At 37.4% G+C, this 23,911-nt stretch overlaps 1 protein-coding gene and 1 non-coding gene across 3 annotated transcripts; one reads left to right on the top strand and one right to left on the bottom strand.

The window, feature by feature from the left end:
- Positions 1-15,391: 15,391 nt before the first annotated feature.
- Positions 15,392-15,612, bottom strand: LOC130991081 (small nucleolar RNA U3). The gene has a single exon (XR_009091044.1). It is a non-coding gene; the product is annotated as a small nucleolar RNA U3 (small nucleolar RNA).
- A 5,382-nt stretch (positions 15,613-20,994) lies between these two features.
- LOC130990225 (uncharacterized) lies at positions 20,995-22,858 on the top strand. Of its 2 annotated transcripts, none has more exons than XM_057914453.1 (2): positions 20,995-21,174; positions 21,266-22,858. In XM_057914453.1, exon 2 carries the CDS (start codon positions 22,011-22,013, stop codon positions 22,776-22,778), a length of 768 nt encoding a protein of 255 aa, XP_057770436.1. In that variant the 5' UTR covers positions 20,995-21,174; positions 21,266-22,010; the 3' UTR covers positions 22,779-22,858. The 2 variants fall into 2 exon arrangements, with proteins under 2 accessions (XP_057770436.1, XP_057770437.1); XM_057914454.1 differs by having other exon boundaries at positions 20,995-21,182.
- The last annotated feature ends 1,053 nt before the right edge of the window (positions 22,859-23,911 follow it).

Below are 23,911 nucleotides of genomic sequence, written 5' to 3'. Positions count from 1 at the left end.
GAAGACAGAAAAACCATAATCAGAGCCTGGACAAAGAGTCATTGTCTTCAGGTTGAGATAAAAAAGAAGTTCTTTTCATTACTGAAGACTTATAAGCCATCAGTCGAGGTACAGAGCAAGACTTACATTGGAGTAAAAAGAAAAACAAAAACATCATGGGAAACCCATGGACTCCAGCAGTCTGCTTGGCTGCGCCTTGAACTTCTTGATCTTCATCTTCTGTCTTCGTGTCTTCATGTTCCTAAGCTTGTTCCACTCTCACTTGTGTTCCGTTGATTTGAGGTCTTATCCTCTTGGCTAATCTTCCTCATGATCATCGGATGAAATAGGATGATCATGGTGCTTAACCGACTTAAGTTCATAAGATTGTGCTTCTTTTCCCCCTTTTTGGCAACATCAAAAAGAAGGACGAACCTAAGAAGGAAGCGAAGACCATACGAAGGTAAGTTCGCTTGAGGAAGATATTGGGGTTATTGGGGATGCAGAAGGCGAAGGCTTAGAAGGAGATTAGGAAGAAGAGGGAAATGATGAGGGAGACAAGAAGAGAAGCAGAGGTTTGAAGAGGTGAGGGGTCGTCAATTCAGTGGAGATTGTGAGGGTCTCACTGTTGACGTAGCGCCGGTTGACAACGAGTTCCTGCTCATTGTTGTTGCTCCGCATTGAAGCTTCACAAAAGGCGAGAGGCCTTCTGATGAAGATGATGAAGTCTGTCCTTTTTCAGACAGGTACTACAAACCAATGCACCGGGCATGAGGATGGAAGACACTCGCTTCACTGGATACAAGTGAGGGTAGAGCAAACTTTGACGTCGGAGAGACGTTGAGATCCAGTGGAAGGGTCCGGTGAAGACCAGGTATGTGAGCGTCATTCTTCCACTCCATGACTTTGCAGTCATAGATTTCTCCTTGCGTCGGAACAATTTTTCTCTGCAACTTTGGAAATATTGAAAATTTTTCTCACAGTGAAGGCTGTGGAGTGTTGTTAGTTGATGCAGAAAAATTGAGAAGACAACATGGTATAAATAGACAAGATGTGAACCATGTAAGAAGATGAAAAGGTTTTTCGAAAACTGTGCCTAAAATGCATTTGAAGAAAAATTTTGCGTCCGCCGTCACTGCGATGGACTGCGCCTTCAAAAAGTTGAAAGGCATCATTGCATTCTGTCATGTCAATGAGCTTCTCAAGAAATTTTATTGCAGAGGCAAAAAGGTTGGAAAGATTTTTGGTAAAGGATCGGGACAAGTTCAATCAAAACAGATTTCCTCTTTTTAAAGATTTTTGTCCTTCTCGGATATTCCATTTTCCAACAATCAGTTAAAGTTTTTGAAAGAAACTGATCAGTTAGAGAAAAGTTTTTGAACTAAAAACACAAAACTCTAAACTGAAATAACTGATTTTTAAAAGTAAGCTTTTAAAATACTTACTGATCAACTGAATATTGTAGTCAGTTGATACCACTTGATCCTGGTTGAATCATCAGGATGTCTTCTTCTTCAGATGAGCTTTTGGACTTCATTGCTTTCCACGTCGTAGAAACAGCAGTTGGTGACCACCAGTCAATCATGACTTTTTGATAAAGTCTTCAAACACAGCATCACTCTTCAGGGTTGATGAGGCCGATCTTTCCACATAGATCAATGAACCTCTCTTCTGGAAGAGCCTTGGTCAGCAAGTCCGCTCTCTGAATAGCAGTGGGAATCCATTCCACAGAGATATTCTTCTTTTCGACATGATCACGGATAAAGTGATGCCGAATAGCAATATGTTTCACTCTGGTGTGATGAACTGGATTCTGGGAGATTGCAATAGCACTGGAGCTGTCGCAATAGATATCAACTTCCTTTTCGTCGATCCCATACTCCTTTAGTTGATGGACTAACCACAGGATTTGTGAGCAGCAGCTTCCGGCAGCAACATATTCAGCTTCAGTTGTAGAGGTGGCGACTGAAGTCTGCTTCTTTGAAAACCATGAAATGAGCTTGTTGACTAGAAATTGACATGTTCCGGAGGTTGATTTGCGATCAAGCTTGCATCCACCGAAGTCTGAGTCTGAATACCCGGTGAGCTTGATGTCGTCGTCTGCTGGATACCACAATCCTAGATTGGGTGTGCCTTTAAGATATCTTAGAATCCGCTTTGCTGCATCTAAATGAGCTTCCTTTGGATCTGATTGATATCTCGCACATACCCCGACTGCAAATGCGATGTCTGGTCTGCTCGCAGTCAAATACAGCAAAGATCCAATGATTTCTCTGTACTTCGTCGAAGAGACAGATTTTCCTTCTGAACCTGGATCAACTTTCCAGTTTGTGTTCATTGGAATCTTGACTGACTTCATGTGCTGAATACCGAACTTGGCTATCAGTTCCCTGGCATACTTGGACTGACTGATCAGTATTCCTTCGTTGGTCTGCTTGACTTGCAATCCGAGAAAGAAATTCATTTCTCCCATCATGGACATTTGAAACTTGTTGGTCATGATGTCAGCAAACTTCTTGCACATGTGTTCGGATTTGGATCTGAAGATTATGTCATCGACATAAATCTGAACAAGCAAGAGATCTTCTCCTTCTTTGAGAGTGAACAGAGCTCTGTCCACAGATCCTTTCTTGAAACCTTGTTCAACAAGATACTCCGATAGACTATCATACCACGCTCTTGGTGCTTGCTTCAATCCATAGAGCGCTTTCTTCAGCTTGTACACCTTTTCTGGTCCAGCAACCTCAAATCCTGGAGGTTGTTCTACATAGACTTCATCTGTGAGCACTCCATTGAGAAATGCACACTTGACATCCATTTGGTGTACTTTGAAACCTTTGTGAGTTGCGAAGGCTAAGAAGAGTCTGACTGCTTCCAATCAGGCAACTGGAGCGAACGTCTCGTCGTAGTCGATTCCTTCTTCTTGACTGTATCCTTTAGCCACAAGCCTTGCTTTGTTTCTCACAACGTTTCCTTCTTCGTCTTCCTTGTTCTTGAAAATCCATTTCAAGCCAATCACCTTTGCATCGTCTGGTCGATCCACAAGCTCCCAGACTGAATTCCGTTTGAATTCATTTAGTTCTTCCAGCATTGCGATGACCCAATGAGTAGACTTCAGAGCTTCTTCAATATCCTTGGGCTCTGTAGATGATAAGAAACAGCTGAAAATCTTATCTTCGTTGATGCAGTTCTGGTTGATGTCGAAGACGAGGTTGCACATTGATCTCCGAGTCTTGACGCCATTTGATGGTTCTCCAATGATGTTCTCCTTTGAGTGGAGTTCAAACCATCGTCGATACCTCTTGATTTCTTCTGGAGATGGTGGGGCTTCTTCAGTCATAAAAGTTCTGAGGTGTTGAGCACCTTCTGGAGCAGGGGAGAGTTGAGCTTGATCTGCTTCACCACGTTCAACTCGATCTTCAGCAACTTGAGTTTTCCCTTGACTGATGCCGTCTGCATTAGCTCCAATCTGAACTTCAGACCTTTGGTTGATCTTTTGATACTGAAGCATCTCAGTATCTTCATCTTTGCCTGGTCCCCACACCAAGACAGTAGAGGGCTCGGTGTTGTGGATTTCAGCTTTGGAACCTTCAGTGTTTTGGACACACTTCTCAGCTTCTTGTTCCCTCTGAGCCATTCATTCCATTGTCGTAGCTGTTGTCAGCCACGCTTTCTGATTCATTGGCCATCAGGGCTCGGCTCTCATCGTCTGAGCTAGAACTGTCGAAGTCGGATGATTCTGATGTATCTTTGGAAGAATCAGCATCGTCAACAAGCATCGCTTTCTTCTTCGAAAAGCTGCGTTCTTTCTTAGCTCTCAGTTCTCTGCTCTCAGCTTGAGTCAGATCAGGGCATTCATGTCGAAAGTGCCCTTTCTTTCTACATCCAAAGCATTCCATGTCTTTGATGTCGTAAGCGGCTGACTTCCTTTCTCCGCTTCGATCTGTGGAATGTCTGGGGTTGTTTTCTATTTCCTTTCCTTTGTAGTGCTGCTTGTGGAACCTTCTGTACTTCCGGAACTTGGACTCCATCTTGTTGAATCTTTCAATCAACAATGCATATTGACTGAAGAAGTCCTCTGGGTTGAGTTCCGTTGGTTCCTTGATCTGCTTTTTGCCTTCTCTTGTTGAGGTCTTCAGTGCAACTCCTCTTGAGGTTGATGGACCATCTTCGTCTGATCCTCCAGCCTTCTTGTTTCCAAGATTTATCAGAAGGTCGAACTCATTTGCCATGAGATCGGAGAAAAGCTTGTTTGTCGGGAGCTGACTGAATCCTGGCTTATGCTGATGAGCGACTGAGTAGATCTGCCATTCTCCACGTGGCAGTGCTCGAAGAATCTTCAGGTTGATTTCTCGTTGAGTGTATTTGTCTTTAGAAATGGATTGAACTTCATTCAAAATTTGGTTGAATCTGAGTTCCATTTCTTCGACAGATTCATTCTTGAGCATGTGGAAGGAGTCGAACTTCTGACAAGCTATAGATAGCTTATTCTCCTTGATTTCCTCGGAACCTACGCACATTCTTTTCAGGATGTCCCACATCTCCTTTGCAGTTCCGCACTTGATGATCTTCATGACATGCTTGTCGGGAACGGTGCCGGAGATGATGCTTTTGGCGAGGTTGTCTAGCTCATCTTGATTCCTTTCTTCGGTGGTGAAGTCTGCTTTTTGCTTGGGCTGGACCTCATCGTAAGGATCTTGTTGTGGATCAACAGGAACCATTTTGACAGTTTCGGTGATGGTGATTGGTCCGCTGGTGATGACTTCCCACATTCGGCAATGTTGGGCGGTGAGGAAGCTTTCAAGCCGAAACTTCCATATGTCGTATTTTTCAATACTAAACATAGGTAGAGAAGATAATCTGATGTGGTTAGTCTCCATCAAAAAGATAGAACAGATAACAGAAGATAGAACAGATAGCAAGCACAAAAAGAAAAAGAGAACTTTTTCGAGACCTTTAAGAAAAAGGATCTAGTTCAATTAGAACTAGTCAAATACAAGTAGTTCTTGCGAACAACCTGCTCTGATACCAATTGTTAGGTCCTGAGGGTCTCGAATAGGTGTATGGGGGGGAATACACCTATAGGCTATTTTTGAATTAATCTGCCGACCTCAATCAGAGATCAAAACGAAACTTTACAAGCAAACAAAGACTCCTGTTTTACTAAAATCAGTTTTGACCAAACAGGGTTGACGATTGATACTGAAGGCTCTTCAGTAAAGAGTTATCAGTTAAGTTGCTAGAACTTAACTGATGCAAGTAAGGGCTTCAGTCGTGTTTTCTAAAACAGAGATGATAACACTCTTCCTGACTATCGAAAGATAGATCAGTCAGACTGATATCATACGCAGCGGAAATTAAACTTAGTTTTGAAATAGCCTCGGTGGAGCAAGTTGTTGGTTAAGGTTTCTCTTTGCAGTTAGTCAGTATTCAGTTTTATCAATTGAAATTACACAAGTAAGAATGTAAAACTGAAAGTTGTAAACAACACAGAGACTTGTCCTACATCCACGGTTGGTTGATCAGACCAACAATCCACTCCGCAAGTGCTTAACAGGTGCACTGCAAACCGAACTGTGTGCTTGTCGGGTGCACACAACCGTACACTGAAGATAACCCTTCTCCAGTACCCGCGCTTCACTCGCGTAGGATTTCCCTTGCTTAACACAACCCGTGCTAAGACTTCCCAGAGTCAGAAAAACCCTTCTGACCTCTGAATCACTCAAAACACTCTTATGGATGGGAGGTTTGAACGAGTGCCAACTATACTTACAAAGAACATGTTCTTTGAAGCAAGTTTGACCTTTGGCTTCTGGGTAAACAGATATATGCCTAGGGTCTAAGAGAATGTATGTAATCAGCAGTGACTGATTTGGCTTTAGAATTCTCTTCTTCGATTCAAGCTATGAGGAGTTTTAAGCTTAAGGCTGAGTAGCAATTTCGGTAGAGCTTTAGCTTATGTTGTTGAATCGGTGAAGATTGAAGTGATCCTCGAGCGCTATTTGTAGGAGAACTCTTGAATAGATCCGTTGGCGTAAATCATCCTCAAGATTTCTTCCGTTGGAGAGCAATTCGAATTTAGGCTGAGGCTTCAATCTTCGAGGTTTCTTGTCTGGGTGGAAACGGCTCTCTTTGATGGACAGGAGATGTGACGTCTCTGAAAAGTAACCACCAGATAGGAATGACCTCTGCAGAGATAAGATCATGAGATCTCTGCATTTAATGCGGCTGTACTTGGTGAGTACGTGGCTTCCTCTGAACGTTGGAAGATCAGTCCGAGGAGGAATGTTCAACTGATACTTGACTTTAGTATCAGTCCTTTGCGCGCATTAAGTAATCAGTCTTCAACTAATTCTTCAACTGATACTTCAGTTGGGATCTGCAGTCTTCAGTCTTCAGTCTTCGACACCGCACACTAAACTAGAAACGAACTCTAACACTGGAGTTCAAAAATAATTCTAGTCTATTACAATTAAGTCCTATGATTTTTGGTATCATCAAAACAAGGGTTAGGATATTCAACAAGGTTCCCAACAGTTCCTATAACCACCGCAATCCACCTCTGAAAACTATCAGTCGGCCAATCTGGAATGTTGGTTGAAGAGATCATGGGTCCTGAAAAATAGGAACTAACAGTCCACTACTTTAGACCATGATAAACCACATTTCCACTTATTAAAAACGTGGTCAACAAGTATAAAACCATTATTCTAATACCAAATAATCATAAACTGTAAAAGGAAGGTAAATATTAAATATATACAGTTATAAATGGAGAGTCAAAGTACAACTTCAAGACAGACTCCAGAATGTTGGCTGGTCCCTAGAAATGTTGATAACAAGAATGTTATCAACATTCAATCCAACATTGTCGGAATCAACATTGACTCTAACAATACATATCAAATTAAAGATCATGATAAAAGCTTTAATTTGATATATTTTATGTAAATATTTTTTAAAATGTAAAAATTATTTCTTCGAATATTAAAATTTTTAAAAATTCTCTCTCATCTCTCATCTTTTTTTTTAATAAATTTATTTTTTTAAATTCTTTTCTATTATTTTTTAAAATTTTAACTTGTCATATTTTTTTACTTTTCATAATATTAAATTTTATAATTGCGAATTCTTATTTATTTATTTTTTTCATTTTTTAACATTCAATACAAATATATTTAGTCAAAATTAATTTTTAATTATATTTATAAGTATGATAATTGAATTAGTATTAATTTTATATAAACATAAAAATTCATAAATATTTTCCCGTGCATTTGATGGGGTGCAAATGCTAGTATACTTTAAGAAGGTAACTTCCAATTTGAAATCAATTTTAAAATTGAGTGACAATTTTGTAGTTATAATAAAATTGAATGCTTATTTGTAAACTATGTTTTTTATTTATCTTCTTACGTTTTTGTTTTATTTCTTTTTAAAATGGTGAAATTCGACTAATTATAAAATATTTAATATGCATATCAAATTGAAGATCATGATAAGAGCTTTAGTTTGATATATTTTATGTAAATATTTGATTTAAAATATAAAAAATAGTATTTATTTAAAAATAATTTTTTTATAAAATTCTCTCTCATCTCTCATCTTTTTTTGAATAAATCTAATATTTAATTCCTTTTTATTTTTATTAGTTAACTATTCTTTTGCCCTTACATAATATCAATTTTATTATTTTGAATTTTTCTTTATTTCTTTAATTTTTTCAATATTCAGCTCAAATATATTTAGATAAAATTATTGTTTAATTATATTTATAAGTATGATAATTAACTTGATATCAATTTTATATAAATATATAAATATTTTTTGTTTATTACACGGGACGGGACGCAAATACTAGTATATTACTAATACAAGATAAGCTTCAATAATATACATTTATTTTTTAAAAGGTAGAACATGACAATTGATCAAATACCACTTTTATTTTCCTGAAATCTTGAAATATTAAAATAGAGGCCATATCTAAATGGGTCAATGGTAGTCTTTACCCTATTTGAAAGACAAAAAGAAAAATATACCCATTATAAAAGAAATGTATAAAATGTACCCTTTTTGGGGTTGAAATGATTAAGATGCCCTTAAGACAAAAACAAAATACCAAACAAAGCCCCTTCCCCCCAAATCCCCAAATAGCAGACACTCTTCTCTCTCTCTCTCTCTCTCCACCGCGCCTCCGGCGCCTCCACGCCGCCGACACCTATAATTGGTAGTGAATATATCTCTGCAACTTCAACATCAAACACAAAACGAAACAATTTTTAAATAATCATCTTCAAAACCATCAAAGCTTCTTCAATTGTGGGTTTCTTCGATTCGATCATAATCTGGTGGTTTGAAAAGTATATTGAGGTCTTCTATACATGAGTTACTATTATTCAAAACTATTTTATGGTTTATGAACAACATTTTTGAATTGAGTTGATATATTTCGAAGATTCGCATGTTTATTTTGTAGTGCTCGATTCGCGAACTTCGCTCGGCATGCTCGACAGTTGATGTCGAGCAATAGTTCAAATAGTTCAATTTGAACTATTGCTCGCCACCCTCGACATCTCTGCCTTGCTCGACAGTTCAATGCTCGACGCTCGACGCCTTCGCCTCGCTCGACAGTTCTTAGTTGCTCGACACTCTATGCTCGATGCTCGAGGTGTCGAGCAATAGTTCAATTTGAACTATTGCTCGCCTTGCTCGACACTTGACACCTATGCCTCGCTCGACAGTTCTTAGTTGCTCGACATGTGATGCTCGACACTTGATGCTCGACGCTCGATGTGTCGAGCAATAGTTCAATTTGAACTATTGCTTGACACCTCGATGCTCGACAGTTCAATGCTCGATGCTCGACACTTGAGTACTCGACGCTTCAGTGTCGAGCAATGCGCGAATTACACTTAAGGGTAAAAATATCCTATCTGGATAGATTTTATTATTTAAAAAAAAAATAGGTATATTTTATATTTCATTTTTCAAAAAAGATATATCTCATTTTTGCCTCTATCTGAATTAACTATCGGTTATTTGATTGGAGGATACAAAGTCTTACTATTTATATATTTACCAATTTTTAATCGTCGCCACATATTACAAAATTGAATTATAGAAATATAGACAGCACAATCAGTTAATTTTCCACATAAGATTACATTATTCTTTTTAATTGTTTTTGTAACTTACCTACCTTCACATAGAAAGGAATAATCTTTGACAAAGGCATTAAAAGCTAATTAACCACCACTTCCTCATATTTTAATACTTCATTCGGCTCTAAAAATTGAGACTCAAAGGAGATAACATGAGTTTTAAAAAAAGTGTGATAATTGTATTTAAGTGAATATTAGTCCCACACCTTCTAGTAAATAGTAAAAGGAAAAATTTGTGTGGTCATTTACAAATAAAGAAATGTCAATTTTCAGAGACGTCCCGATATAATAATAAGGTCACAAATTTTAGGAACGAATGGAGTATTATATAGTAGCAATTTATTAGGAAAAATATAGTATCAAAATAATTCAACCGTTTACAATCTTAACTAACGGATGAGAGTCAACCTTCAATATTTTTTAATGTATCGGTGCGTCTCATTATTATATTTATTTATTTTTTATAATTTTTATAAAAATAAAATTTATTATAATATCGCGAATAATTATACTTCACTTTAATTTTTTAAAAATTAAAATTAAAAAAAATGCACTTCCTCCGTCTTTTAAAGAGTGTGCATCACTTTTGACGGCATGCACGCGTTTTAATAAATATTATGTGAGTATGTTGTGAGCGAAAAAATAAACCACTTTACTGTAGAATTATGTGGTGGGGTAGTGTCTAAAAGTAAAAAAAAAATACACACTCTTGTGAAATAACGTACTAAAATGACAAAAAAAATGCACACTCTTATGGGACGAATGGAGTAGATCCTAACTTTAGATTTATCAACATTGTTAATAAATTATTAATTAATAAAAGTAAAATGGAATGAGTAAAAATTATTCTATATCCTAATTGAGAGGAATAAAACCTGATGAATAATTATAAAATTAAACTAAAATATTCAAAATTGAATTGAAAAAAAAATGTAAGAAATCAAAAAAATTGAATCTAAAACACAAAATGAATCACCATATTTGATACACTATATTTCAAGTAAGTAATGGAATCCATCAAAATAATTATTTTCGCATAATTTACATTCAAATATCGACTGTTTAGTTTATTGTGCTTAGATTTTTTTCTAATATTTCTTCTTAAATGATTTGAAATTCTTTGTCAAAGACAAGGTAAGGATGACTATAGTTTTTAAGAGTGAATCCAAGTCAAAGCCGATCGGTCAAGCCAGTCTGACTTTTTTTTTGGAAGCAGGTTTGAACATGAAGTTTGACTTAATTTATTCATGTAATATAGTTATTTATATCCTAGTCATTTTCAAAATTTTCTTACGATTTACTATCTATCTGTTCCTCTTTATTTAAAGTTTTGAATATTAATCAACTAACCATACTATAATTTCATGTGAGCATTAGAAACTAAAAATGTATATATAGTCAATTTTCAAAAAGTCATTTAGAAATTCAATTAAATAGGACATCCATGTTGAGCCTCAACAATTTTTTAGAGTATTAATTTGCAATCACTATATATAAGTCAACGTATAAAAGTATTTCGATTTAAAAATATTGGTTAATGATGAATTATAATTGACAACTAACACCAGTAGCAAGTCAGCAATGCCAATTTAATAAGTGTCAATATATGAAACTAGCCTATTTCATATAGCAAAATTAAAATTTAGCCTATAGGATAAAAACATAAAATTTTAGCCAGTTTTTGGGTGAAAAGACTAAAATGCCCCTCCTTAAATAGTTGCTATTTCTCGCTTTCTCTCTCTGCGCTCTCTCACTTCTCTCGCGCTCTCTCTCTCCCCTACCTCCCTCCCTCCTTCTTTCTCTCCTCCGGCGAAGCGCCGCCGCCCCAGCCTCGTCGTCTCCGCCCATAGCGGCGCCGAAAACAACGCCGCCCATCCAGATTCTAGCGGCGCATCTAATCCCGACGGTGGTGGCTTGTGGTCGTGGCACCGCCGGGGTTCCAGGTCTCTCTCTCTCTCTTTAAATCGTCCGCCGTCGTGCCACCTCCAACGCCGCGTCGCCGATCCCCTCGCTGCTGCTGCCGTCGGCTTTCTCTCTTGTTGCCGTCGACAGATCTGGACATTTTGGAGCTCGATTTTGCGTCCGCCGCCTCCTCCAACTTCGAATCTCCGTAGCGCCACCTCCTCCGACGACAGACTGCTCGATCTCTCTCTCCCTCTACGCTGCAACAGTCGCCGCCAGCTTCCTTCAATTTCAGCCAACACCGCTGCTCCGCCGCGGGATGGATGATGTCGGCAATGAGATCCGGCTGCAGGGGGACCATCGAGCTCGAAAGGCGCAGTGCAGTGGCCAGCGGAGGAGCGGCGAGCGCGTGGAAAGGCCAATGCAGCGTGCTCAGAGGCGGCGCGTTTTCCCAGGCAAAAAAACCCTATTTCCATAACTGAGTAATTTTGGGGATTTTTGTTTTAATTCCTTGAAAAAAAGTTTAGATCTGATATGTCTGCTAATGATTTTCGTTCTAAGATCTGTTGAGATTGTTGATTCGAAGGAATTGTTGTATTTTAATTGTAGATTGAATTGATTCGAATAATATTTTGTTGTATTTTGATTGTTGATTTAGAGGAATTGATGTATTTTGATGGTAGATTGAGTTGTTGTATTTTGGTGTTGTACAACAATTTGATTGAGCTGTATAATTATTTTTTTAATGTTCTTAAATTCACAACCAAATTTATGAATTCACATAAGCTTAATGTTTTTGAATTCACGACCACATCTATGAATTCACAACTTAATATTCTTGAATTCACAATCAGATCTATTAATTCACAACTAAAACTCGAATTCACAATCAAAATAAATTTTAGTTTTAGTTGTGAATTCAAACTTTAAAAACTCAAATTCACAACTACTTGAATTCACAATCAAAATAAATTCTAGTTGTGAATTAAATTCTGATTGTGAATTTTACTGATTGTGAATTCACAACCAACATAAATCTGGTTGTGAATTAAATTTTGGTTGTGAATTCGTTTGTTGTGAATTCACAACCAAAAAATTCTAGTTGTGAATTAATTTTTTGTTGTGAATTAAAATTTGGCTGTGAATTCGACTAGTTGTGAATTCACAAACAAAAAATTCTGGTTGTGAATTCTCAATTCACAACCAGTGTGAATTCACAACCAAAAAATTTTGGTTGTGAATTCACACTGGTTGTGAATTGCGGGATTTTTTAAAGGGGTGGTGTAAAGTGGCCATTTTTTTAATTTTTAATGTGGAAGGGTATTTTGGTAACAGTGGCCATTTTTTTATGTTTTTATTTCATAGGCTAGATTTTAATTTTACAATATGAAAGTGGCCATTTTCAAAATCCACTCATTTAATAACTAGTCTGATTAAGTTAATTCCATCCTTAATATCGCCTCTCTGTCTTACGTACGTCTCATATATATAGTTTTTTTTTTTTCCAAATATTCCAAATATATAAGTTAGTTTTCATAAAAAGTAATGATTTTTTTAGTCATTTAGTCATATATTCATATTTACCACTTCGATTAGCTCAAGTATTAATTCATCACTTAAGAATAAATATAAATATATTAAGAAGTTTATTTATATAATTTTTCTATTAATTTTCTTAATTCTGATGCAATTTCAGTCATCCTATATAATTGAGATAAAGTGAATAATAAAGGTTAAGTTACGAGTCCAAAAAACAAAGTTATACATATAATATAAATTGTAGTATCAAATTGCACCTTATTAAATTGAAGTTTTATTAAAAAGATAAAGGAAAAACCAGTGAAAGTACAAGTACGCAAACAAGGGGCCCGAGGCTCGAGAAGGAGCTCTTCAAAAGAAAGAAAAAAAACAAAAAAAGGAAACGCAGAAAGCCTAAAACTTCAGCGTATAGAAACACAATCTCAACAATGATCCATGTTGTTGCAGAAGTCGTCCATCTCCATTTCATCCGACCAACGTCCTTTGGAGATATTATTCATAACACAGATACCGGCACTGCTGCTTTTATCGATAACAAACTCCCTCGGCTTATAATCCATTTCCTCCGCATGACGGAGTCGATTCTTTATGCTATCTACCAAAGGTTGTGGGACGCGTGGGCGTTCCATACCCTTTGGAGGACGTCCCCGTCGTTTAGGCGGTGCTTGATCAACAAGAAATTGTATTCCCTGGCTAACCTGCTCCTCTAACCGATAAATACGACTTGCAAAATCTGGAGTAGGATAGTCCTTAACATTCTTCCCAGACGGGGTCTCCATCTCAAGATCCTCGTCCACCTCCTCGTCACTATTAGCTGGCTGAATAATATGCTCTGTATGGTCAGCCATCTCGCTTGATTGCTCCGCCGTCACCAATGGGGCAAAGGAATTCCCAGACTTCTGCTCTACCGTGGTCTGCTCCACTTGAGCACGCTCCGTCAGAGCAGACTTCACCTCAACAGCTTTAACAGATGTAACTTGTAAATGATCCAAGGAGTCATTATTATCTACCGCTTCTAAAGCCTCAGTGTTATGCAGCACCGAAGCTTGTACCACCGCCTTCCCGATAGCGTGCCATTCCGGTTCGTTGTCCCTTTTTTCCACCTCATCTGTTGTCTTTCCCTGTGATTTGTCACCCTTGCGACATTTTTCCATCGAATGGCCCGTAATCTTGCATCGATGACAAAAAATAGGTATATATTCATAACTGAACTCCACCGAAAACTCGTAGTCCCCTCCATCAATATTAAGCGTCATCGGCAAAATCTGTGCCAAATCAATTTCAACCAACATACGCACAAAGTGTCCTACATCTTCAGTCATAGAATTTCCATCAATTTTCAACGGCTGTCCAAGCCAACTTCCAATACCCGAAATAATTTCAGGATGCCAAAACTCCACAGGCAAATGATAAATTCGAACCCACACCTGAGCGAGAGAAGAAGATTCCTTGTAGGGATTAAAGTAACGTACCCAATCATGTAACCGAAGCGATCCAACAGATAAATTCCATAAAAGATTAGCTTTGGCAGTGGCTTTATCCTCTTTCGACTGAAATCTAAGAGTATAGTAACCCTTTCCCATCGGCATCAAGTGCCAGGGAGAAGAAATTTTCCAAAGCGATTGAAGTTCCGCCTTTAACTCACGAGATTGCCTCGGCTTATCGCCTTTATTTAACAAAAGTCTGCCTATAAGAGCATGCTTAAACTTCTTCAATTGAGAATCCTGAATATCACGTGGTATAACAAGAGTACCTTGATCACCATGCCTAACCGGACGGAGGGCACGAAAATTATGCGCTGGTAAATCCGGCTGTCGAACCGTTTGAGGGGCAGTAATCCGAGCGTATGAAACGTTTTGTTGTTCAGTCGAATTCACAGAAACAGGTGCAGCAGGGACATCCACCGTGCTCCTGAGATTAACTTGAAAGTTTTGCTTAGAAACCCCATTCGAGGGTTTCAAATTATGTTCAAAATTTGCAGAAACCGAGGGGAGATTGAGGGCCCCTCTGTCTGATGTCGGAGTGGAAGCAATCGGCGCAGCAACGACGCTTGAGTCTTCAGCCTCACGCAGAGCAGCTGGGTGAGGGAACTTCTGGGGAGAAAGAACAGTCGGGGGACGCTGCTGGGGAGACGCGCCCGATGTTCGTGGAGAAACATTGCCGGAGACCTCTGCCGTCGAAACCATCGGAAATTGATGGGGAGAGGCGCCCAACGTTCGTGAAGAGTTGCCGGAGACCTCCGCCGTCAAAACCATCGGAAGAGGGTTGAGCAAGCCGGCGAGGACGGCGGCACGGAGAGGCCGGAAAGCGGCGCTGCCAAGAGTGATAAAATCGATCTCAATCCATCGAGCTGCTGACTGTCAACCTCAGGAAGCGGCTGTGGCGGCAGGTGGCGTTTCAGGGGGTCGCGGCTGCCGGACTTCCAGCTGGTGACAGCGGCGGCGGCTCCGAGCGAGACGGACTGCTGGAGGTCAGATCCGTCGACCTCAGGCGAAGCAGCAACAGTTCCAGATGGTGGCGGAGCAGTTTGTGTCGCGACGCCGGCAACGAGACTTCCGAGGCTGGGTGGAATCTGAGGAAGGCAGCAGATCTCTTCTTCAGCGACAGCAGCGGCGGAGCTTCTTCAGCGGCGGCGGCGGGAGCGGACCTTCTCCAGTGGCGGCAGGGAGACGTCGGAGGCGGAGGGGACGGCCTGGTCGCCGGTTAATGGGAACCGGAGCACGTGAAGGTCAAAGCCCGTGGGCTGCGCCTACCACAAGTTCTCGTCAATGAGAGAGAAATTTGTATCTCTGATCAAAAGTATATTCAGTCTGTCAGACAGCTGCAAGACCATCTCTACCCGACAAAGCGAGCCAAGAACGATCCTCCACTGCACCAGCAGCTCAGCAACCGAACCACTGGGTGCGGTTAATCACGCTCTGGTCGAGCAGCCATGGCTCATCCACCAGACTTGGTTTTCCTGTCTCCTTAGAAATCAAGGATACAGAGGTACGAGCCTATAGAACAGATCCTGTTCAAGTAAGGTCGTAGTATCAAATTGCACCTAATCACAAAAAACAAAACATGAAAACAATTATTGCCGAGCTATTTGAGAAATATTATACAAGTATCATACATATTTTCAAAATTGACTTTGAACGATTCAAGATTCTTACCTATTTGTATAAGATGAGAATTCAAGAAAATAAAAACCCCATTCTTTCTCAAGTCTCTTTTATATTAAACGATTTTACTTCAGGATAAAATATTAAATATTTTTTTTTGACAAAATATTAGCTGGAAGCTATATATAAGTCAAATTAGATAATTGCATTATTAGGATCCTGATAACACTCATGTTTCCATGGTTTTCAATGTTCTTTTGATATTAATTTTATAGGAAATTGAGTGTTTGATAGTTGTTTTGTGCTTAATTTGCTTTATCTTGTGAAACATGATTCTTACTCCAACTTTGAAGGAAATTTCAGGTTTAATTACTTCGAATTTGGAACAATGTTCTGAAATAGAAGTTGTAGATCGTCTCGATACGAGTTCGTGAGCGCAAAATCGGAGTTCGGACGAGAAAGTTATGGCCGAAACAAAAACATTGCGCGCAGCAGTCAAGTTGGTCGCCGAAAATGGGCATTTTGAAGAAGAAATTCGGCGACCTAAACGGCGACCGCCGAGTTGGTCACCGAAATTTCTGTTTCAGATTTGCACTGCGAGTGTTAAATTCGGCGGGCGCCGAATTTGGTCAATTTTTAGCACAAAAACGGCGGTCAACTCGGCGACCGCCGAATTGAGCGGATTTGCGAGTTTTTCCGTTTTTAGAGTTCTTCTGGGTTCCAAACACTGTATTTTACCCTGACACTATAAATAGGTCTTCTTTTGACCTATCTGGGGTTCCGTTTTCAGTCCTAAACTTTATTTTCTCAGTTTCATAGCTTTAGATTATTATTGCTTTCCAGTTTTTACAGCTTGGATTGGATTTCCACAAGATTGAAGATTCGAGCCGCTACAATTGTTTTATTCAGAGTCTTATTTAATTCAGTTCTTTCAATTGTGTTCTTTTTAATTATGTTTATGATTTATTTTAGTATGTTTGGCTAGTTCTTTTATCTGAACCTAGGGTTTGTACATAGCTGATTAATTATGTGTGTATGATTTATTGATATCAATTTGCCCTCCAACTTGTGATTCATGATTCCTGGTGCCTGTTTTCTTGTGAATTACCTGATCAATAATTTACATGTCTAGCTGTTCAGTTTGAGTCTTGAATGCGATAATTGTTCAGCCGATTCAGGAATGCATGTTATAGAAGTAGCTTTGACACTTGAATGGGATAGGTGAAACTATAGGGAGCTATTCTTTGTGTACGCTTGGGAGTTAATTTATTCCTTGGAGTCTTGAATGTGAAGGGGGGTAAATTAATCTACTTTCATAGGTGTTCGTTAGAGAAGCTTGTGAATAGTTCTGTGATCTCTCATCAGGGTTGGATTAAATTGGTAATTGAATCAATAGATTAAATGCATGTAGTTAATTAGTAAAAGTACATCCATAGGGTCAGAGTCTTTTATTATTTGAGTTTTTACCTTATTTTATTTGTTGTTATCTGAATTTAGTGCTAATCAAACCTTCCTACTTTTTGTTGCCTGTCTACTGTTATAGTCTGTTTAGGAGATAGCTAGAGTTATTTCGTTGTGTCAGTCCCTGTGGATACGATACTCGGTTACTGATTATTTGCTACAATTGCACCGTGTTAGTTGCGGTATTTGTTGCTAAGAAATTAGTGATCAGATCCATAGTTTTAATCAATACATAAATAATATTTTATAATAAGTGTGATGCCCGGAGACAAATAAAAAATGATTGTTGGTGTACAAAGCACGCACAAAGAGCGGTTTCCATTAATATTTTCAAGCGGATGAGTACATGAACGAACTGAAACACCAGAAAGAGAGAGATTACAAGAATACGCAAGTATGAGACTGTATATCATCTTATTTTCTGGTGACTACCTAGAAGAAATTGTTAGAACCCCGATGCGGGTGTTCACTATTCTGCCAAAAATTTTGTAAGATGATAAAATTAAATACATATACATATTAATTTTCTATAGCTATCAAAAACTAACAAATGTTGATTCATACGAAAATAACATTGAAATAATTGAAAAAGAAATCTAGTCTGCCACGATCAACCCTTGTGTGATTACAATAGCGACATATATACCAAGCAAGCCAAAAACAGTACAAAATTAAATAAATAAATTCATTGATTCAATTTTATGCCATAAGCAAAAAATATATTTCTAGCAGTTCTATATCTAAATCAACATGCTCACATAAATTTGACAGCTAAAATTAAACATGCAAAATATTTAATATTTATTAGAGTCTATGATTGGTTCTGATACCAACTGTAGGAACCCCATCGCGGATGTTTACTATTCTGCCAAGAATCTCATAGGATGATAACCTTAAATAGACATGCATATTAACTTTCTATAGCTATCACAAACGAATCTACAACAAGGTAAAAATAGATATCTAGATCTAAATTTACTTGGTTGTAGTTTATTGGCTTTGAATAATTTAGCAGGTACTGCACAGTCTGATTTTCGACAACTTGCTTCAGATCCTCGTTTAATTCTTCAAACGGCCTCCTATGCATCTAGCACTTGTAATACGACTTCTTCTACTTTGAGAGAGCTACGTATGACTGCTAATTTCGCCTAAATCGAAGTTAAGTAGATGAAGTTATGACAGTTCTACGAAAATTATTTGATTCGACCTGAGAATCTTCTTGCTTATTTCCTCCTTGGCTTGAACGTTGGATGAACAACGATCTAACAAGCCAATAGCTGGAAGAAGAAGTAAAATCCTCTAGTATTTTGAAAACAAAAATCGCCAAGCTCCTCAGGGGGGAGGGGGGACGATTTTTCTATGCCTTTTTGGTGTAAGAATTTTGTTCTATCCTCTTTCCCTATTTATAGGGGTTGTCGGGCTAAGCTAGGGGTTCCTAGGAGAATCAGGATAGGATCTTTTGATAGATTTGAAATTACTATAAGTCTATTTGAACTTAAAATCAAGTCTATAAATATTAATCCATCTTATTAAAGGATTAATACTGCAGCTATCTATTAATATCCATATTACGAATAGGACTCTTTTTTATTTAATTATTTTTCGTGATTAAGATAATCTATATCCATTAATTAATTTAATTTTATCTGACAATATTAATTAATTAATATATTATCCAAATTTTAAACTGCTCATAATTTATTATCATACTTGGAATTAATTCCAACCGACCGTGCAGTATAAAATAATCCTCTATTTCCTTATGAGGATATTATCGACTCGATGATTCGAGATACGATTTTATATAATAATATAACATCAAGTCTCATTATTAAATAATCACTGCTCAAGATACCTGGTATATTGGATTATACTTAATCCTCACCAAGGTAAATTAAAGTAGTGCATAATAAAATATGGAGTGGATTTTGAAAATAGCCACTTTTATATAGAAAAAATAAATTTTGCCCACTCAAATAAAAACATAAAAAAATACCACTTTTTGTGTTAAAGGACTAAATTACCCTTCTATATAAATGGGCAAACCCTAGCCTCCTCTCATTCTCTCTACACGCTCTTTCCTCTCTCTCTCATTCCCCCCCCACCAGCGCTATCTCTCTCTCTCTCTCTCTTTCAGAGACGATCGAGACGGCGGATCGACTGGAGCACGATGGTGGCGGCCATGGCGACATCGGCGTTGCCGCCGCGTGTTCCTCTCCTCATGTCCAATCTTGGCATCTCTCTCTCCTTCTTCCTCTGTCCACACGCACCTGCGCCGCCGGCCGCCCCCTTGCCGCGGTCGAGGCTCCGGAGAAGGTCATCGATCTCGGCGATCAGATCTCGAGCCTCACCATCGTCGACGATCAGAAGCTCGGCGATCAGATCTCGACGCTCACAAGTTCGACGTCTCCGCCAAGTCGTTCGCCCGCATCGCGGCCGCCGCCGCCTCGCTTTTTCTCTTCTCTCTCTCTCTCCACTCTCTCTCGCTCTCTCTCTCTCCTACGACGACCGGCGAGAACCGCATGCGCTACCGTCGATCTCCCTCTGCCATCAATTTCCAGTTTACTTAACGAATGGGGGGAATGTGTATAATTTCCATGTGACTTATTTTAAAATTGTTGAATTTGAGGGGAGTTTTGGTGAATTTGAGTGAATTTGGTGAATTAGGGGATCAACGAATTGTTGCAGATTGACTTGATCAACAATTTCTTCGAGTTAACTAGGAGATTATTTAGATTATTTGAGGAAAAATTGAATTCAATTTGATTTTAATAAAAAATTGAAGAAATTGATGAAAATCACGCAACTTTGTACAAATGTTCTTGAAATCACAACCAGGTTTATGAATTCACAACTGAATTATCGGTGTTGGTTGTGAATTCACAATTGCAATAGTGTTGATTGTGAATTCAAGTTTTATTGGTTGTGAATTCACAACTTGAAATAGTGTTGGTTGTGAATTCACGCGAATTCACAACTAACACTATTTATAGTTGTGAATTCAAACTTTAAAACTTGAATTCACAACCAAAATTAATTTTGGTTGTGAATTCGTGGGTATTTGTAAAATTTTTATATGTAAGGGTAAAATGGTAAATGTGCGTATTTTTTTAAGTTTTTATATTAGTGGGTAAAATTTATTTTTACTATATAAAAGTGGCTACTCTTATATATTAACACTAAAAATATGGCATGCACAATTTTATTGATATAAATTAAGAAATAACAATTGTCTGCGATCACGTTCTAAATCATATAAGCTATTTAGAACTTATCTCACTGTGAATCCAATTTAGTGTTATACCACACAAGTATCTACGATTAGTCAAGACAAGCTAATTTCACATCTTAGATACTTTAGTCAATACCAATAGATTGCCCAAATCTATTTAGACCGTGAATTCAATTTATTTTATATCAGATTTTTCATGTGATCTTCTGTGATCGTTGATCACTACATGATATTTATCAGGGGCGGTTATGAGGGTGTGCAGGGTGGGCGATCGCACAGGGTCCCAAAAAATCGAGGGCCCCCGATTATATATAGGTTCATATATTTATATATACATATATCGTTGAGAAATAAATAACTTCATTAACCTAGTTCAGTGGAAGTATGCTTCTTTCACAGCTTGTTGACGCAGGTTCGAATCTTGAGAGCAGCATTTTACGTTTTTTTTTTTGCTTTGACCTTTGGGCCTTTTTCCTTTGCTTTGACCTTTGGGCCTTTTTCCTTAACTAAGTGGCATGTATCAGAATTCTTTGGGGCCCTTTTCCATAAGTAAAGTGGCGTGTGAAACTGTGAAAGCAAAACCAAAAATAAATGAAGACTTTTGGTATTCCACCTCTCTAAATTATAAAGAAGGATCAAACCAAACGTCTCTTTCTCAGTTCTCAATTTTCTCCAATTCTATTTTCTCTTCTACTATCTCTCTCAAGTCTAAAACTCATTATCTCCATTCTCCAATTCTCTATACTGCAGTGTTTAACAAATAACAATCAACATTCAACAGACAACAAGCAAGGTAATTAGGTAAATCTTTTATGTGAAATTTGTAATTATATTTTAATAATTTAGTTAATAATTATTTTCAATAATTTTTATTTTTTATGTAGGTTGGGATGTTAGTCTATGACTCAGTGGAAATTCAAATTCATTTATAGAGCAAGAGATTAGAGAAGAAATCTGAAATCATCAATTCATCGAGATCATTGGAGCCTGGTTCTATCATTCCTTTTTTTTTTTTTTTTTTACATTATATAGTTAATTTTACTTACTTTGATTGTGCTTAATAGTTAATATGACTCGAAAGTCTAAATCAGGATATGAAAAGCGCTGTAAAAAAAAGAAAGAAATTGAATTCATCGAATCTCAAAGGGGTGCTTTTCATAAGTTTTTGACAAAAAACCCTCAAGTAGGTGAAAAATCTGGTACTTCTAATGAGTTAGATGAAATTGTTGTTGATTGTGAGAATGCTGAAATTTTAAAAAATACTATTGATGATGTTAACAAGGATATTACAAATAATTCAAATGATCTGGATGATATTTCTGGTGGTGAGAATGACAATACTAATGTTACACAAAATGATTCTATTTTAGTTGACATATATGATCCAAGAAAATGGGATGGTCTTGATTCAAATTTGATTGATGTTTTGGTAGTAAATGGTCCAAAAAGAGACTTAACTATAGTGAATGGCCCTAAAGATAAATATTCTAGAAGATTCTCTTCAACTTTTTATACTAGATATTTGTCTAATGGTGAAACTTGTGATAGAGAGTGGCTTGTTTACTCAAAGGAGCTTGTGAAATTTTATATGCTGTGAACTTGGTTAGCAAACATTTACAGTTAAAAGACATGTTGATTGATACTGCCATGAGCGAGATAAAGGGTTTGGCTTCTTTTTTTAAAAGTTATAGAGAAACCGGATTTTCAAGTGCTATGGAAACTGCGAAACAATTAGCAAATGAATTAGGAACTGACCCTATATTTCCTCAAAGGCGTATAATACGTAGAAAAAGACAATTTGATGAGATGGTTGGTGAGGAAACATCACTATCTTTAGAGGAAGAATTTAGAATTCAATACTTTTTATACATTGTAGATCAAGCAATTGCATCATTAGATAAGAGGTTTGAACAATATGAGTTATATGAGAATATTTTTGGTTTTTTGTTCGATTCTGAGAAGCTCCGATCACTTGATGATATTAAACTTCAATCTTGTTGTAGTCACTTTGAAGATGCACTTAGAAAAGGTGAGGTATCAGATATTCATGGACATGATCTATATATTGAGTTAAAATTGTTTAGAGAGATGTTGCCTAAAGAAAAAATGGGAGCAAGGGATTTATCAATATTTTTGAAACGATTTAATTGTTTTCCAAATGTAATGATTGCTTATAGAATCTTACTTACGGTTCCTGTTACTGTTGCTTCAGCAGAAAGAAGCTTTTCAAAGTTGAAGTTGCTTAAATCACACTTACGGACAACTATGTCGCAGGAAAGACTAAATGGCCTTGCTTTGATGGCGATCGAATGTGATCTTTTGGAAGAAATTGATGATGAAAGTGTTATTAGTGATTTTGTTTCAAAATTTACAAGGAGGGCAGCACTTTTCAAGTGAATGTCTTAGTTTTTACATGCTTATTGTGTAATTTGATTTTAAAAAAAAAAACTATCGTTCAAATATATATTTTTGTTTTATATTTTTGATATATTTTTAGCTTTAAAAAGGGCCCAATTTTAAATTCTGCACCGGGCCTTCCGTGGGTTAGCCCCGCCCCTGATATTTATATAGAATCTGGACCTTTATTGCAATACGATTAACAGATAAATACAATGTAAACTATGTGATGAAAATGTATATTATTATAAATAAGGAAATAAGGTTAATACAATTATACTTGCAGCTAAAGCATGCTTTTCAGTATACATAACCCCTAGAAGAAATTCCAAGGTTAAACGTGCTTAACTTGGAGCAATTTCATGAAGGGTGACCCCTAGGAAGTTTCTCAAGGAACGTGCAAGTGTGGACAAAACACGCTAGCAAAGACTCGTGTTGGTCTGTGGGACAAACGTTAAGTCAGGAGTTAGGTCGTTACAATAAGTCATACTCCCACCGTCCAAACGAATATGAGGCGTTTCTTTTGGGCACATGATTTAAGGAGCTAGTGTTTAGTGAAAAAGTTAAATTAAAAAGTAAAATGAAAGAGAGTGAATGGAAAAATAGCTTTAATTTATTCCAAAAAGGAAAACGACTTAACATCGCTGGGACGACCCGAAAAGGAATACGACTTAACTTCGTTGGGACAGAGAGAATATTAATTTGTGTCATCCAAATAGCCCTGCGCCAAAAAAAGAAAAAGATGAAACCTTTGGTGCTCGTGGGTCAGGTCATTAAGCCCCAATTCGACCCGAACCTAACACAAATCCCGACTAAAATCTTGATCCCATTAAAAATGATCGTTGTTTAAATTTATGAATAAAAGTAATCTTGTATTTTAAATAGAAGTCTTAATTTTTATAGTAAAAACAACAATTTATATTCAATAAAAGTAAGAATGCTCTAAATAAAGAGACAATCTTTATGATTAAAAATAAAAGTGATCTACCACGATTAAAAATGACATTTCATACACATATAAATAGATTATTTAAATTCAGATACACACATCATAAGACTTGGAATACCAGCGCCCATAAAACCTTGATCGGTCGACACCTAAGCAATAAACATTTTTTTGTTGTTGCAAGAAA

Source organism: Salvia miltiorrhiza, chromosome 6 (assembly GCF_028751815.1).
Source record: "Salvia miltiorrhiza cultivar Shanhuang (shh) chromosome 6, IMPLAD_Smil_shh, whole genome shotgun sequence".
In the NCBI taxonomy this organism is placed as follows: Eukaryota; Viridiplantae; Streptophyta; class Magnoliopsida; order Lamiales; family Lamiaceae; genus Salvia; species Salvia miltiorrhiza.
This window is presented reverse-complemented; position numbering and strand designations above follow the sequence as displayed.